General features: G+C 48.6%; 1 protein-coding gene and 1 pseudogene across 2 annotated transcripts; both read right to left on the bottom strand.

Annotated features, from left to right (window-relative positions):
- Nucleotides 1-1,817: 1,817 nt before the first annotated feature.
- Nucleotides 1,818-5,221, bottom strand: LOC307230754 (stonustoxin subunit beta-like; the record flags this gene model as incomplete). Its single annotated transcript, XM_080001191.1, has 5 exons — nucleotides 1,818-1,838; nucleotides 3,444-3,633; nucleotides 4,292-4,790; nucleotides 5,039-5,117; nucleotides 5,210-5,221. 5 exons carry the CDS (start codon nucleotides 5,219-5,221, stop codon nucleotides 1,818-1,820), a joined length of 801 nt encoding a protein of 266 aa, XP_079857317.1.
- A 47-nt stretch (nucleotides 5,222-5,268) lies between these two features.
- LOC307230755 (NLR family CARD domain-containing protein 3-like) lies at nucleotides 5,269-15,869 on the bottom strand (annotated as a pseudogene). Its single transcript has 4 exons — nucleotides 15,767-15,869; nucleotides 9,017-10,810; nucleotides 8,709-8,882; nucleotides 5,269-5,443 (listed from the first exon to the last, which is right to left on the bottom strand). The product of its transcript is annotated as an NLR family CARD domain-containing protein 3-like (transcript).
- Between the last annotated feature and the right edge of the window lie 1,522 nt (nucleotides 15,870-17,391).

Raw genomic sequence — 17,391 nt, forward strand, 5'->3', positions numbered from 1 at the left:
TTGGTTTATTAAGTCCCTCTGGAGTATTTGGGGAAAACTACCAATGAAGAAAGACTGTGCAGTGTCACCGCTTCCTAAGATATTATATACATCTGCATATCACACAAACAACTGCAGATACTTGAGTATGCACAGTTTTTGTCTAAAGACAAAGAACAAAATAACAAAAGAAAAATTGCTTTTGCCGTTAATTTGTATTAATTATTGTGTTCAATCACTCACACTTTAATGGCTCAAGGAACAAGTGCCGTGCTCAGTCTTCACCTCTCTCCCCCATTTCGGTACTTCCATTTTCTCACCATGCCCCACGAAGCATGGTGTAAACCCTGAGCCATACAAATAAAGTTATGCACGATGACCTTCTGCTCCTCTCCAGGCATCACCCTCACCTCTCTGCAGCTGGCCTGTCAGGTTGCCAGTTGGGCGTACACCCCCGCCTACACCAAGATGTACCAGTACACCCTGGACCGGCTGCCGGGCTCGGTCTTCATTCTCTCCGGCGTCATGGCGGTTCTGGGCATCATTCCCATCAGGTACCGGCCTTGACTTGGGCGTTTGAACACGTGCACGGCTCACCAACGCCTCCCTGACCGTTCACACGCACAACGTCCACCTCGACGACCCGTAGTCACGCAGAGAAAGACGGAGATGGCGCTTGAGGTCTTTCTCTGGATGATACGGTGCTGCCACGCAGCGGCAGACTGGAGATCATCTACGTCTTACATGTACGTCTACATCTGAGGAATCCTCCTCCGAGCTCGCCGCTCTGACAACGTCCCGTCCTTCTCCCCAACATCGTTGGCCGCCGCTCACCCCAGAGAAGCTGCCGCCAGCGGGCGGAGGAGCGCTGGCCGCTTTGAAGGACTCCGTTACCACCGTCCAAGAGCGGCTCCCGCGCCGGTCACAGTGGCACCGGCGCCGGCGCAAGACGGGACGGAAGAACCGGTGTCTCCACCGGGGCCGGTCAGGGCTGAACCACCTGAGAGCGACCTCTGAGGGAATGACAACTGTGAGAGGAGCAGCTTTACTTCATGTTGACGTCCCCCCTTGTGGTGTTGAGGTCAGATAAGTGCAGTGTATAAAAGTTATTACAAGTTACATATTTACTAGGGATGGGCATGAAGCTGTGTCAGCGTGAAGCTAAATACCTGCAACAGGCATCTTCAGTCAACAAGGGATGTTGCATCCAAACTGTACATGAAATACTCTGCCCTGTTATTATTATTATTCATATCATACTGTTGCACTCTGGTTGGGCCAATTCTAGTTTTCTTAAAAAAAAATCACTTCTCTTTGCAAATGGAAACAACGTACATGTTGATTTGCATATACAGCGAAGAAGTGAGATCCCATCACATGTGGTGACTGAGACACATGTGGAGACAGATTCTAATGCCAGATGTAAACAGACAGACTGAGAGCTGTCCACTTGTGATCGGATCGCCCAAGACGCATGTTAATGCCAGGTGTGAACAGACTGACTTAGAGCTGTCCACTTGTGATCGGATCACATTTACAATACATTTACATTTATCAGATGCTTTTATCCAAAGCGACTTACAAGGGAGAATAACAATCAAGCTACATTGCAACAGAAACATTAGTGTAACAAAAAAAAAAATACTGCTAAGTAGTGCTAAGTACTTAGTTAAGTGAGGAGGTGCTCTCTGAAGAGCTGGGTCTACAAGTGCTTCTTAAAGACAGAGAGGGAGGCCCCTGCTCTGGTGGTTGTTGGCAGCTCGTTCCACCGACGTGGAACTACAAATGAGAATAGCCTGGATCGCCGTGGTTGTGCAGCCGGTAGAGCAAGGCCACGCTCATTTGACGAAGGTAGCATCCTGGGGGTAACATGTGCTCTTACAAGAGCATTTAAGTAAGTGGGAGCATTCCCAACAATCAGGTAACCAAGCGGCTACAGGTAACCAGTGGAGCTGGATAAGCAGCGGAGTAATGTGTGCCCTCTTTGGCTGGTTGAGCACCAGTCGCACCGCCGCATTCTGTATCATCTGCAGCGGCTTCACCGCACAGGCCGGCAAGCCTGTTAAGAGAGCGTTGCAGTAGTCGAGACGGGAAATCACCAAGGTTTGTACCAGCAGTTGAGTGGCATATTGGCTCGGGTATGGCCTGACTTTTCGGATGTTGAATAGTGCGAAGCGGCATGACCGAGAGACGGCGGCAACATGGTCGGAGAATGTCAGTTGGTCATGAATAATGACACCTAGATTCCTTGCAGCCTTTGTAGGAGCAAGAGATAAAGAGTCAATTTTGATATCAATGTTGTGATAAATACCTTGTTTGGCCGGGAAGACCAACAGCTCCGTTTTCGCCATGTTTAGTTAAAGATGGTAATCCTTCATCCACGTGGATGTGGATGCGAGAACATCCGAGATCCGCGTCGAGACAGTGGGGTTGTCAGGCAGGAAGGACAGATAGAGTTGAGTATCATCCTCATAGCAGTGATATGATATCAGGATATAAGGCGATAGTGGCGCCGCCCCTAGCGGTCGCCTGCGCCGGCGCTCCGGTATTACATTTCACTGCATATATGTATGGAAAATATGTATATGTATGTGACAAATAAAAATCTTGAATCTTGAAATCTTGAATGAAAAGCCATGTGAGCGATGATCGGGCCCAGTGAGGTGGTGTATATGGCAAAGAGGAGGGATCCCAGCACAGAGCCTTGGGGCCCCCCTGTGGTGAGGTGGTGAGGCACAGACAACTGGCCTTGCCATGTCACACTGAACGAACGCCCAGTGAGGTAAGATTCTAACCAGGAAAGTGCACTGCCAGAGATGCCCATACTTGAGAGTATGGACAGGAGAATGCTGTGATTGACAGTGTCAAAAGCAGCTGATAGGTCGAGCAGAATGAGAACCAAGGATTGGCCAGCAGCTCTAGCAGTTTTTAAGGCCTCTGTCGCAGACAACAGGGCTGTTTCAGTGGAGTGTCCGTTTATGAAATCAGATTGAAGTGGATCAAGAAGGTTGTTTCTTGCTTCACCCAGGATCACCCCAGACGCATGTTCATACCAGGTGTGAACAGATGTACGTAGAGCTGTCCACTTCTGATCGGATCACCCAAGACGCATGTTCATGCCAGCTGTAAACGATCCCCTGCGGCCATGCATTGAGCTAAGCTAGTTAGCATGAGATACTGGAAGGTGTATTTCCCTAACTTGACAGGAGCTAGGTTAGCCCATCCCCTCTAGTCTATCTCAGTACTGGGCGTATAGGTCTTTCAAATGAATCTACACAACTGCACTTAAAGTTTTCAAAACATAAAAACGGAACAAAGTATAATTAAACAAAGGTAAATACATGTTTTGATGTATTTTTAGGATATTGGCTGCACGCTGTTCTTCCCTTAATCCTTTCACTCTCAGACTCTCAGCGTGAAGCACTAAACGAGCCTGAAAAACCCAAACTCCATCCCCCACCCACCTTTGTGGAGGCTCTGTAGGTGATGTAGGTCTTCATGGTGGAGACGTGCTTCTTGGGGTCGTCCACGGTGACCAACAGGTCGCACGTTTCCGTCCAGTTGCGGCTTGAGCAGCGACGCCGCCGAACTGGACGTCTCCACCGGCGCTGCCAGTCAGTCCCCAATCCTGCCAGACGGATTCCGTTACCGTGACTACGTCGCAAAACAAAGAGACAACAGATTGTTCGACAACGACGACGTCTCATTCTACGTCAATGGCAGCCTTGTGGCTGCGACACACACACACACACACACACACACACACACACACACACACACACACACACACACACACACAGCAGCACTAACATGGTATTTTGTAAAGAAAACAATGACATCACTCAATAACACAACAGATGACTTGGATTCCTCATCAACTGTTTCATCCAATTTTTTTTTTAAAGTTCAAGTTCAAGTTGTTTTTAAAGATGTCACATAAATAAAATTCAAACTTCCACATTCAACAGTTTTCATTATCACACATATTTGAACAAAGTGAGTCTTATGTTCCCATCAAACATGAAAAGCATTTCTAGAGAGTTATGAAATAACAGTAACAAGCAGAAGACTGGACAACAGCAGGTTGACAAACATCAACATGACTCCAACACTTATTTTGACAGTAAAGTTATACACAGATGAAGGAATAATTACTATAAAAACATGTCATGTACATAAATGTACCACAGCATGGAAAGGCAATTACATACAGTGTTTATAAACTGTGATAAAAACACTTAATATTCAGTTCAGCTTTTTTGAGAGAGGATACTACACCTCCTCCATCTAACACAGAGACGCTGAACCAAACCAAAACCTAAACGCAGGGTGGAGCGGTTCAGTGAATGTGGTGTAGAAGGTGTGAAGGTGTCTCAGTGTGTCAGAGGAAACTGAGTTGAAGGACAGAGTGCCAGCAGACCAGTCCACATACACTCCAACTCTGTGAAGACCAAAGGACGGAGGGAGATCTATGTCTGTCACACTTTTATTGTAGCAGACACAGTAACGATCTTTAGAACAAAACAGACTCCAGGACTTGTCATTGTATCCAAGATGGCAGTCGTCACCTCTTCCTTTCCTTCTGATTCCTCTGTAAGTCATTCCAAAACAAACACCTCCTTCCAACTCCATCTCCCAGTAGCAGCGTCCAGTCAGAGCTTCTCTACACAACACCTGTCTCCAGATGTCAAATATGTCTGGGTGATCAGGGCGTGGCTGCTCCTCTTGAACCTTCATCACCTTCCTCTTATTGTCAGACAGACAGAGTTGACTGTTTGCTGTGTTTGGGTCCAGTGTGAGTTTAACACCATCTGGTGGAGAACAAGACACAATACAGCAACAGTTTATAATCTAACATCCCTGTTTGGTTCATATATTGTGGATTGATCAACAGACAGATTGTCCATTTATCAGCAGTGTGATGAAGACACATGATGTCCACCATCATCTTCATTCTCAGTAGGATGTGAATGGATGGACGTCCCGTACTGCTGTGTGGATGGACTTTCCATCTAAATAGTTGATCAATAGTAATGAATCAAACTAAACAGACACTTACACTTCCTCAGCCCTGGTTTCAGCCTCCACGCTCCACCGTGCTCCACCCTGGGAAGAACACAGTCAGAGCAGAACGTTCTCTGAGATCAGGGAAACACAGACATTAAGAAGCTCCCGTATCCATTGTTTCCCATCATGCATCAGTCATATGTGCTGTCTAACAACAAAGCACGTTCCCCAGCATCCCAGTATGATTGACCACATGGTTGTAGAAGAGCTTGTCAGGGAGTCTCAGCTGGTGTCCAGTCTCCAGCGTGGTTCCTCCAGGCCAGCAGGGAGCAGCCTCACTCCTGCCTCTCCTGGGTGGTTGTAGCTCAGGTCCAGCTCTCTCAGATGGGACGGGTTGGAGCTCAGAGCTGAGGCCAGAGAAGCCACGCCCTCCTGTGTGAGCAGACAGCCTGACAAGCTGCAAACAACATGAAGCACCAGGTGTCAACATCAGGTAGATGGTTACTACGGCAACAGACACTGAAACATAATACAATGAGATGGAATATTGATTTGAAATGACCTTAGAAGCAGTATGCCAGCGCCGTGGTGACAGGATGTGAACACATGCAGGGAGAAGTTGTCCCCCCTTACAACGTCATTATTAAAAGACTGACGTCATTATTCAGAAATAACTGACCACTGATTGACCAATCAGTCAATATTCCATAGAGCCGTGTAATAATACAAGTCAAGTCTTTTTATGGGTGATTTAAAAAGGTAAGATCATGCCGACACATATAAAGTACACATGTTCCAAAACACTTTGTCCTTTGTCCTTTGACCTTTATTTTGAAACCACTTTGTACATTCACTTTACTGGAGTTGTTTTTGGGTTCCAATGAACATGGTGCATGAAGACAAATCCCCCATTCAATCCCACAGTGGTTATTATAAGAACATTTCATGGGAAATTAACCATTTAAAATAACCACGACACCTTTGTTTTATTCCACTTTCACGTCTCTTCCAATATACTCTCATGTATAATTGGTAGTTTTGACATTGTGTGTTTTGCTGTTCTTAATTCCATGTCTCTCTTCCTCACTCTGCACCTATTGCTCTCCTAGCCATCCTGGAAGGAGGATCCCTCTCTCAAGTCCCTTCTCAAAAAGGGATTTATTTTAAGTCCCTTTTCCTGATCCTTAATTGAGGGTTGGGGGGGTCGTCATTTAACTGTCCTTTGAATGTGAGGATGTAAAGGTGTGTGAGGCTGTAACTGTGATGGAAGTTGTGACTCTTTGGAACGTTGTTCAATGACACTGTTTGAAAAATGAATAATAATGTTTATATATAATGGTGGTGCCGTGGTTAGCTCAGTCGCCTCACAGCAAGAAGGTTCCCGGGTGGGGGCCTTTCTGTGTGGAGTTTGCATGTTCTCCCTGTTCCTGCGTGGGTTTTCTCCAGGTACTCCCGTTTCCTCCCGCATTCCAAAGACATGAACAAAACTGAGCGTAGGTGTGAATGTGAGCGTGCATGCTTGTTTGTCTCTGTATGTCAGCACTGTGACAGACTGGTGACCTGTCCAGGGTGCACCCTGCCTCTCGCCCAATGAGCTGGGATTGGCTCCAGCCCCCCCACGAGGATAAGCGGTATAGATAATGGATGGATATATGTATTATTTCTAATACAGTTGTGTTACCTATATTTAATAGTGTATATTGACATAGTTATTTACAGTTAACATGTATACAATGGTACCTTGAGTTACGAGCGCACTAACATACGAGTTTTCCGAGTTACAAGCCGTCGTTCCGTCGATTTTTTGTATTGATTTGCAAGCAAACATTTGAGTTACGAGGAGCGAGCTTCAGGTGCCGCCGCAGGTGGGCATGGCCAGCGAATGCAGCCAGCATCCCGCGTCTCACTCCTTCACTACACGTAGTTACCTGAGCGTGAAGGCATCGCTTTTGTGTTTTGTGCTCGCCATTTGTGCTTTTTGTGCAGTTATTTTGCCAATTTTTTTTTCGAACCATGGGTGCTGAGAAGAAAGTGCTGAGAAGAAGAAACGGATGATGTCATTGACTTAAAGCGCAAAATAATAGAAAAACATGAGCGAGGTGTGCGTGTGATGGATTTGTTAAGGCAGTACGAGCGTAGTACTTCTACCATATGTAGCATACTGAAGCAGAAGGAGACAATAAAGGGTGCTACGCCAGCCCAGGGCATTAAAATCATGTCTAAGCTGCGGACCGCCGTCCATGAAAAGATGGAGAATCTGCTGTTGGCGTGGTTGACGGAGAAGCAGCTTGTACGAGATAGTGTGACGGAGGGTATCATCTGCGAGAAGGCAAAAATGATCTATGTCATGATCTCCGCCTACTTTCCCCTCCCTCTCCTTACCTGTCCCATTAGCCCAACTCTATTCACCTGCGCACACAGCTGTTCCCGATCTGAAATCTAACCACTATATATGCCTGTCTCACCAGTCACCAATTGCCAGATTGTCTTCGATGCTTGCACCAGACTCTCCAGCGTTCTCTGGACTGATTCCGAACCTGCCTGACCGGGGTCCCCAGTTCGCCTGTCTTCTGGAGGGAGTTCTGTGCGCTCCTGTGGGCCACCATCAGCCTCTCTTGAGGGTACCACCCCCAGTCCAACGGCCAAACGGAGCGGAAGAACCAGGAGATGGAGACGGCCCTTCGCTGCATGACATCACAACACCCGTCGTCCTGGTCCGAGCAGCTTTTTTGGGTGGAATATGCCCACAACACCCTGACCAGTTCGGCCACAGGCCTCTCCCCCTTCCAGTGCGCCTACGGCTTCCAACCGCCTCTGTTCCCGGCCCTTGAGAAGGAGGCTTCGTGCCCCTCCGTCCAGGTCTTCATTCGCCGCTGTCGCAGGACCTGGACCCGGGCCCAGGCCGCCCTCCTCCGAGCCGCTGGCCGCAACGCCTCTGCCGCCAACCGTCGCCGCCCCCAGGCCCCGGAGTACCAGCCGGGCCAGAAGGTGTCGCTCTCCACCCGGGACCTCCCCCTGAAGGTGGAATCCAAGAAGCTGGCTCCTCGGTTCATCGGCCCGTTCATGATCGAGAAGGTCGTCAACCCGGTGGCAGTGCGGCTCAAGCTCCCCAGGTCCATGCACGTCCATCCCACCTTCCATGTGTCCAAAGTCAAGCCGGTCCGGGAGAGTGCTCTGGTTCCCTTGGCGCCTCCCCCGCCTCCTCCGCGCTTCATTGACGGGGGTCCTGCCTTTTCTGTCCGCTGTCTCCTACGTTCCCGCCAGCGTGGGAGAGGCCTGCAGTACCTGGTGGATTGGGAGGGTAACGGCCCGGAGGAGAGGTCCTGGGTCCCTGCGAGGCACATTCTGGACCACACCCTCATCAGGAGGTTCCATCAGCGCCATCCTGACCAGCCCTCCAGACCGGGTCAACCCTCCCGACCGCAGACCCCACCACCCCTCTTGTTTGCGTCCTCCAGCGATGTTTCAGAGGCGGAGGTTGTCGACCCTGGGGGTCCCTCCTCCGATGAGGAGGTGGCCCATTTAGCGGAGGACGAGGAGATGGACGGGGTCTCCGACGAGTACTATGAATGCCATTTCAATTGATTTCAATGGGGAAAATTGATTTGCTATACGAGCAGATTGAATTAAGAGCTCTGTCACGGAACGAATTAAACTCATAAGTCAAGGTACCACTATATGAATGTGAATATTTTTCGAGGCCAACTTTGAGGAACACTGACCTGAGTGTTTCCAGTGCACAGTGTGGACTCCCCAGTGCAGCAGAGAGGAGCTTCACTCCTGAATCCTGCAGATCATTGGTGCTCAGGTCCAGCTCTCTCAGACGAGAGGAGTTGGAGCTGAGAACTGAGGCCAGAGCTTCACAGCTTCTCTCTGACAGATTACAGCCTCTCAGCCTGCACACACACACACACACACACACACAGAAATACATAGTTTTATATTAGATATACACAAATATTAACTTCAAATATCTCATCAGAGGTCAAACAGCGTACAATTAATTTATGTATGTTATCTGTGCACCTACAGAGATGTTTTGGAGGCTTTGACCACGGGCAGCAGCCTCAGAAGAGCCTCCTCTGAAGCAGAGTATTTCTTCAGGTCAAACACTTCCAGCTCCTCTTCTGATGACAGTAAGATGAAGACCAGAGCTGAGCACTGAGCAGGGGAGAGCTTCTCTCTGGAGAGACGTCCTGATCTCAGGTGATGTTGGATCTCCTCCACTAGAGAACGGTCATTCAGACAGTGGAACAGGTTGATGCTTCTTCCTGGCGAGAGATTCTCACTGAATTTATCCTTGATGTAAAACACTGTTTCCTGATTGGTCACTGAGGTACTTCATGTCTGTTCCAGCAGGCCTCGTAGAAGCAGCTGATTGGTCTGCAGTGAAAGGCCCAATAGGAAGCGAAGGAACAAGTCCAGGTGTCCGTTGACACTCTGCAAGGCCTTGTCCACAGCACTCTGGTGGAGGGATCGTAAGCCACGTTTCTTTTTCTTTCCCTGGGAGAACTTTGATGTTGGTTGTGCTTCTGACAGCAGATTGACACCGGTGCTGGTGAAAGTCAGAAAGACATAAACAGCAGCCAGAAACTCCTGGATGCTCAGATGGACAACGCAGAACACCTTGTCCTGGTAAAGCCCACAATCCTCTTTAAAGATCTGGGTGAAGACTCCTGAGTACACTGAGGCTGCTCTGACATCAATGCCACACTCTGCCAGGTCTGCTTCATAGAAGATCAGGTTTCCTTTCTCCAGCTGCTCAAAGGCCAGTTTTCCCAGAGACAGAATGATCTTCTTGCTCTCTGTATTCCAGCGTGGATCTGTCCCAGATCCTCCACGATACTTGACGTTCCCCTGTATGGACTGAACCAGCAGGAAGTGGATGTACATCTCAGTCAGGGTCTTGGGCATCTCTCCTCTCTGGGCTGTTGTTAGGACGTGATCCAGAACTGTAGCAGTGATCCAACAGAAGAAGGGATGTGACACATGATGTGGAGGCTGCGTGATGCCTTGATGTTTGAGATGATGGCGTCAGCCTGCTCCTCCTCTCTGACTCTCTTCCTGAAGTATTCCTCCTTCTGTGGGTCGCTGAAGCCTCTCACCTCTGTCACCATGTCCACACACTCAGGAGGGATCTGATTGGCCGCGGCAGGTCGTGTGGTTATCCAGAGGCGAGCGGAGGGAAGCAGGTTGCCCCGGATGAGGTTTGTCAGCAGAACGTCCACTGAGGTGGACGCTGTGACATCAGTCCACGTCTCATTGTTCTGGAAGTCCAGAGGAAGTCGACACTCATCCAGACCGTCCAAGATGAACACAACTTGGAAGTGGTCGTAGCTGCACATTCCTGATTCTTTGGTTTCAAGAAAGAAGTGATGAACAAGTTCCACCAAACTGAACTGTTTCCCTTTCAGCAAGTTCAGCTCTCTGAAGGTGAATGGAAATGTGAAGTGTATGTCCTGGTTGGCGTTGTCTTCAGCCCAGGCCAGAGTGAACTTGTCTGTTAACACTGTTTTACCAATGCCAGCCAGGCCCGTTGTCATCAGTGTTCTGATTGGTTGATCTTGTCCAGGTAAGGGTTTAAAGATGTCTTGACATTTGATGACTGTTTCTCCTGTCACTGTTTTCCTGGAAGCTGCTTCAATCAGTCTGACCTCATGTTCCTGGTTGACCTCCTCACCCCCTCCCTCTGTGATGTAGAGCTCTGTGTAGATCTGGTTCAGAAGTGTTGCTTGTCCTGCTTTAGCGATTCCCTCATACAAACACTGGAACTTCTCCTTCAGATGAGACTTCAGTTGACGTCGGCAGACAGGAGCAAGATTTACTGAATGAACAAACAACGGAGAACATCAATGAGATGTTAAGGTCAATGAGAATAACACAACTCACAAACCCATGTTGTCTATTTAGCTCATCCCAGTTGGAACAAGCAGACTGACTGACTGGATGTGTGTGATGTGGAGGTTAACTGTGCAGCTGGTTATAAATCTGCAGCTTTACTCATATTGACATGTTCCACCATGATAACCAACATGTAGCTTTTACTGCCTTATTATAAGAAGACCATTCTACTCTGATATGGAAGTGTAGACATCTCCCATTGTAAAGGTACTAGTACTACTAAAAATCTCCCATTGAAAAGGTACTAGTATGATTATAAATCTCCCATTAAAAAGGTATTAGTACAACTATAAATCTCCCATTAAAAAGGTACTAGTACGACAATAGATCTCCCATTGAAAAGGTAGGAGAACCAAGGACTCCTGAACAAGTCACTCGGTGAAAAGAGTCGTTCCATTTGATTGACGTGGTTGAAGGCGCGGTGAGCGAGGGAGGACTTCCGGTGGACGAGGACCGAGAGTCAGAAGAGTCTGTTCGGCTCTGAGTTGTGAGTGTAACTCTCACAGGAATCCTTTAATGCTGTTCAAATGGAATATCTTGCTGGAATCCAGAGTGTAAATAAGTCCCATTCAGTATTCAGAGTTTTGCTAAATATCTTGACCCTTTCATCCTGGACATTATTCATCAGGAATTCTTTTCAGTTTGTGAGTCATAACTCACTCGCCCGTTCTTTTGCCGGAGTGACTCCAGACTCTGTAATTGTGTAGTTTTTTTCTCTTTCCAGTACTAACCTGTTCCATATACATAGTATAACAAGTAGAACACATTTGAGACATGTATTTAGAAACGTGTTTAATATTATTTCCGTGTGTTTATTCATACCATATAATTTCCTACAAGGTTATTTAATGCAAAACTTATTTCAGAGACCTGCAGTGTTTTATGCATTTTTACCGTGTCGTAGTAGAAAACAAAAGATGTCAATTAAAGTGGCTGGGTGGGGAAAGTGTGGAAAGGAAAGTGTTGTGTCCTTTGGTTCCGTGTGCGTTGTGATCCACGGCAGTACGACATGCTGGATCCACAACAACAACAGCAGGAAATAGTCCCTTTAGCTGAGAACGCTCAACAACCACAGAACAACAAGACAAGCAGCTGTACTGACGTTGGCAGACTTGGATCGGTCTCCTTTCATCCAAATAACAAGTGTCCTTTGTCAGGTTTGGAAAACCTTGTGTGTAGTTCAGAGCCAGTTTACCATCACCTCAGGGCGTGTCCTTAGCCAGGTGAGTAGGGCGGTGCCCCCCTTCAGCCCACTTAATCACGTTGGTGCATCTACAGCCCCCAGCACCTGCAAATGGGCGGGGTCTTAACTCAGAATGGGCGAGACCTTAACCCCAAATAGGTGGTGTTAAAGTAAAACAGCTATAAACTTTGTTTGTGGACGGACTTATCTTTACAGAGGAAATCGGAGACAAATACTTTAGGTTAACAAAGTATTTAATCTTGTACAAGAGGATCCAAGGTTGTACAAGAGGAGCAGTTTCTGTGTAACAACACAACAGAAAGTCACAGAGGAAATGTTCAATTTCTCACTGGAGAACTGAGCTTTTATGCAGTCTTCTTGCAGAGGAGAAGCCGGGGAGCCGCTGGGATGGAGGTCAGCTGATGTCAAGACGCCCCTGCATAGATCATGCTGACATGACAGTTTCATTGATGGGGCACACATATACATATATATATATATAGAGTACACATATATCGTACAAAAATCTAAGAGAAAATCACAGCAATAAAATGTGAACTCTGCTTAGCCTTCAGAAAGAGAGCAGAGTGCTTATACGTTATACAAGAGTTTTTGTGAAAGGCACAGTAATATATATATAGAAATATAAAATTCTTATAACAGGTGGGACCTTAACTCCAATTTGGCGGGACCTTAACTCCAAATGAGTGGGGTGTTCACTCCAATAAGCGGGGCCTTAACTCCATATTACAGATTCAAGATTCAAGATTCAAAAGGTTTATTCGTCACATACATATACATACTTTCATACATATATGCAGTGAAATGTCAGGTCCTAATCTCCAAATGGGCGGGGCTTTAACTCAAAGTGGGCGGGACCTTAACTCCAAACAGGCGGGGCCTTAACTCCAAAGGGGCGCGACCTAAACTTCAAATGGTGGGACCTTGACTCCAAATTTGCAGGACCTTGACCCCCAACAGGCGGGGCCTAAACTCCAAATGGGCAGGTCCTCAACGCCAAATGGGCATGGCCTTAACTCAAATTGGGCGGGGATCTTTGCTCCAAATGGGCGGGGCCTTAACTCCAAAGGGTAGGACCTTATCCCCAAATGGGCGGGACCTTAACTTCACTAGGGCAGGACTTTAACCACGAAATGGTGGGGCCTAAACTCAAAATGGGTGGGACCTTTACTCCAAACGGGCGGGGCCTTAACTCAAAATGGGCGTGGTCTTAACGACAAACGCGATGGACCCTAACACTAAGTGGGCGGATATTATCTCCAAGTTGGCAGGTTTAACCACATTCCAAGCGGAAGGATCTATCCACCAAACCACATAATTTAAAGGGGACACTTTAAAAGTTGCAGTGCTCTTTTATCATCTTCTTCTTCTTCTTCTTGCTGCTCCTGTTAGGGGTGGCCACAGCGGATCATCTGCCTCCAACACCTTCTGTTCTGCGCATCCTCCTCCCTTACACCACCCGCCTGCATGTCCTCCCTCAGCACCTCCATCAAGCTTCTCTTTGGCTTCCTCTTTTCCTCTTTCCTGGCAGCTCCACCCTGAGCCTCCTCCTCCCAATGTAACTCTCATCTCTCCTCCACATGTGTCCAAACCATCTCAATCTGGCCTCTCTCCCTGTTCCTCCAAACTGTCCAACCTGAGCTGTCCCTCTAACGTCCTCATTCTTAATCCTGTCCATCCTTGTCCCTCCCAATGAAAACCTCAACATCCTCAACTCTGCCACCTCCACTTCATCCACCTGCCTTTTAGTCGGTGCCACCGCCTCTAAACCGTACAACATGGCTGCCTTCACTACCGTCCTGTACACCTTCCCCTTCACTCTTGCTGGAACCCTTCTGTCACAGATCACTCCGGACACTCTTCTCCACCCACTCCACCCTGCCTGTACTCTCTTCTCCACCCACTCCACCCTGCCTGTACTCTCTTCTTCACCTCTCTCCTGCACTCTGCGCTGCTTTGGATGGTTGACCCCAAGTACTTGAACTCATCCGCCTTCTCCACCTCCACTCATTACATTACATTACATTTATTCATTTAGCAAATGCTTTTATCCAAAGCGACTTACAAGGGAGAATAACATTCAAGCTACATTGCGACAGAGACATTAGTGTAACAATAAATACTGCTAGGTAGTGCTAAGTACTTGTAAGTTAGGAGAGGAGGTACTCCCTGAAGAGCTGGGTCTTTAAGTGCTTCTTAAAGACAGAGAGGGAGGTCCCTGCTCTGGTCATTTTTGGCAGCTCGTTCCACCAACGTGGAACTACAAATGAGAATAACCTGGATTGCCGTGGTTGTACGGCCGGCAGAGCCAGGCCACGCTCATTTGATGAGCGCAGCATACGGGGGTTACATGTGCTTTTACAAGAGCATTTAAGTAGGCGGGAGCATTCCCAACAATCACTCTGTATTCTCAGCTTTTCTCCGCCCTCCCTCCCATTCAGGCACATGTATTGTGTCTTACTCCTGCTGACTTTCATTGCTCTTCTCTCTAATGCTGCCTCCACTCCTCCAGGCTCTCCTCAACCTGCTCCCTACTCTCACTACAGATCACAATGTCATCCGCAAACATCATAGTCCACAGAGACTCCTGCCTGATTTCATCTGTTAACCTGTCCATCACCATTGCAAACCAGAAAGGGCTCCAGACACACACCAGCTGACATTCACCAGCAATGGTGTCAATCTGCTGTCAGAAACACAAGCAACATCAAAGTTATCTCAGCTTTTTGAAAATAAACTTAACTTAGAATCTCTCCACCAGAGAGCTGTGGACAAGGCCTTGCAGAGTGGCAATGGACATCTGGACATGTTCCTTCGCTTCCTATTGGGATTTTCACTGGAGACCAATCAGATGCTCTTAAAAACCCTGCTGGAACAGACAGGAAGTACCTCAGCGACCAGTCGGGAAACAGTGCGTTACATCAAGGAAAAGCATCAACCTGTTCCACTGTCTGAATGAGCTGAATGATCGTTCTCTAGTGGAGCAGATCCAACACCACCTGAGATCAGGACGTCTCTCTTAAGCAAACCTCTCCTCTGTTGAGTGGTCAGCTCTGCTCTTCATCTTACTGTCATCAGAAGAGGACCTGGAAGTGTTTGACCTGAAGAAATACTCTGCTTCAGACGAGGCTCTTCTGAGGCTGCTGCCTGTGGTCAAAGCCTCCAAAACATCTCTGTAGGTGCACAGATAACATTTGTATATAACAAATGTAAGCTGTTTGGGATCTGAGAAAATACTTAAGTGAAGATAGTTTTTTTGTTTATGGAAAGAGAATCTTTAACATTACATTTACATTTAGTCATTTATCAGACGCTTTTATCCAAAGCGACTTACAATTGTTCAAACACCGACGGACGCAGCCATCAGGAGCAATTAGGGGTTAAGTGTCTTGCTCAAGGACACTACAGCATGCTAGCAGGAGGAGCCTGGGATCAAACCAGCAACCTTTGGATCACTAGACCACCAGCTCTACCTCCTGAGCTACCATCCCCAAAAGTATGTATTTTATTTATCTGCATCCATGTGTGTGTGCAGGCTGAGAGGCTGTAATCTGTCAGAGAGAAGCTGTGAAGCTCTGGCCTCAGTTCTCAGCTCCAACTCCTCCAGTCTGAGAGAGCTGGACCTGAGCAACAATGATCTGCAGGATTCAGGAGTGAAGCTGCTCTCTGCTGCACTGGGGAGTCCACACTGATGGCCGAGGCAGTCAGCTGATCGGACCAAGAGCAGGCATGGGGGCTTGTTCTCCTCCTCTAGGGAGAAGGCCAGCTGGCAGCGCATGCCCTAGCCCCAGAGCAGCGATCGAGCTACGCTGTCGATCAGAGGGGGTTGATGGACAGGCTGGGAGAACACCTGAGGGCCACCGCCTGCGTCTCCGGTCAGTCCCTACGACACCCAACATGGCCCAGCGGTGGCTATGACTGGAGGAGCACTCCCCGCACCAGATCGTCAAGGCGGTGGCCACCGAACAGTTCGTGGACAATCTACCGGCCGGCGCCGCTAGCTGGGTGTGATGCCACCTGAGGACTACACCAAGGCCTACGCGCACACCTCCGCCTACCGCGCTGGCCGGAAGAAGGGCCCACCAAGGGAGCCACGGGACACCGACTGTCGGGGACCGCCGAGGGGCCTGCGCCTGAACCGGCAAGTACAAGCTCCCTGGACCTTGCGACCATCACCATCCTCCTCCCTTCAGGGGCCCCAGTAAAGGCCCACCCCGCCCCTTGCCCTGCCAGAGGAGAGACAACCACCGGCGGGAGGCCACCTTCTGCTCCGCCCCCCGCCCCCCAATTCTTCCAGGGTGGCGCGGCCTTGGGATCACTGGAAGCTGGGCAGACGCGTGGGAAGGTATGTGGGCGACTTGACCACGACTTCCAGGACTGCCCCATCATGGTTGTTGGCCAGGTCATTCGGGTGGCCAGTGCGCCAGAAAGAGAGTCTGCCAGGGGCCTACCATGTGCCGGTAAGCTTACAAGGGGGTAGACATCAAGCTTTGCTGGACTGGGGCTGTTTGCAGACGATGACTCAGCAACACCTGGTTTGACCCAAGGCTTTGGTAGAGGCATCATGGGTTGAAAATTGGTATAAGGGAAAAAAGCATGGGGTAAAGGCCGGGGTTAGTTCCCGCCTGTCACACCCCTGTACAAATTGGCCAGGTTTCAATGTGTTCATGAGAGAAGCAGGGGGGCTGTGCTAACGGTCTGTAGGTATATATGAGTGTCGGAAGTCACCAGAGCAGGGGAGGTGGAGCCCCAGGTGGGAACTTCCCTGGAACTCCCAGTCCATCCCATGGAGGATGGACTGGGACTATATGCTTCTCGGGGCCTTTGAGCGGATAGATAAAATCGATGGCGTGTTGGTGCGCCCAGATGCTGTGCTTACTCACCTGTATTTCGCAGTGATTAGGGATAGATTATATCGAGTGAACTGTGACGCTCAATCGGGAGAAGAGATTATCCAATTGTTAGCCCCTTAAAAGCTGTTGTGATTTAGTCTTCCAGGCGGATCATTATAACCCAATGGCCGGTCACTTAGGACACAAGAAAACACTCGAGCGGATAATGGCCCGTTTCTATTGGCCAGGCATCTGGGCGGATGTGCAACTCGGGGCTATCGATTCATGTTAGTCCTAGTGGACTACGCGACCCAATACCCCGACGCAGTGCCGCTGCGCAGTATTACGGCCAAAAATGTGACGCAGGCACTGTTTCAGGTCATCTCCCAGATCAAGATTCCGAAGGAAATCATGACCCACCAGGGCACTTTGTTTATATCTCGCAGAGTGTATGCACTGTACGGGTTA

This window comes from Zeus faber (genome assembly GCF_960531495.2).
Source record: "Zeus faber genome assembly, chromosome: 5".
Classification (NCBI taxonomy): domain Eukaryota; kingdom Metazoa; phylum Chordata; class Actinopteri; order Zeiformes; family Zeidae; genus Zeus; species Zeus faber.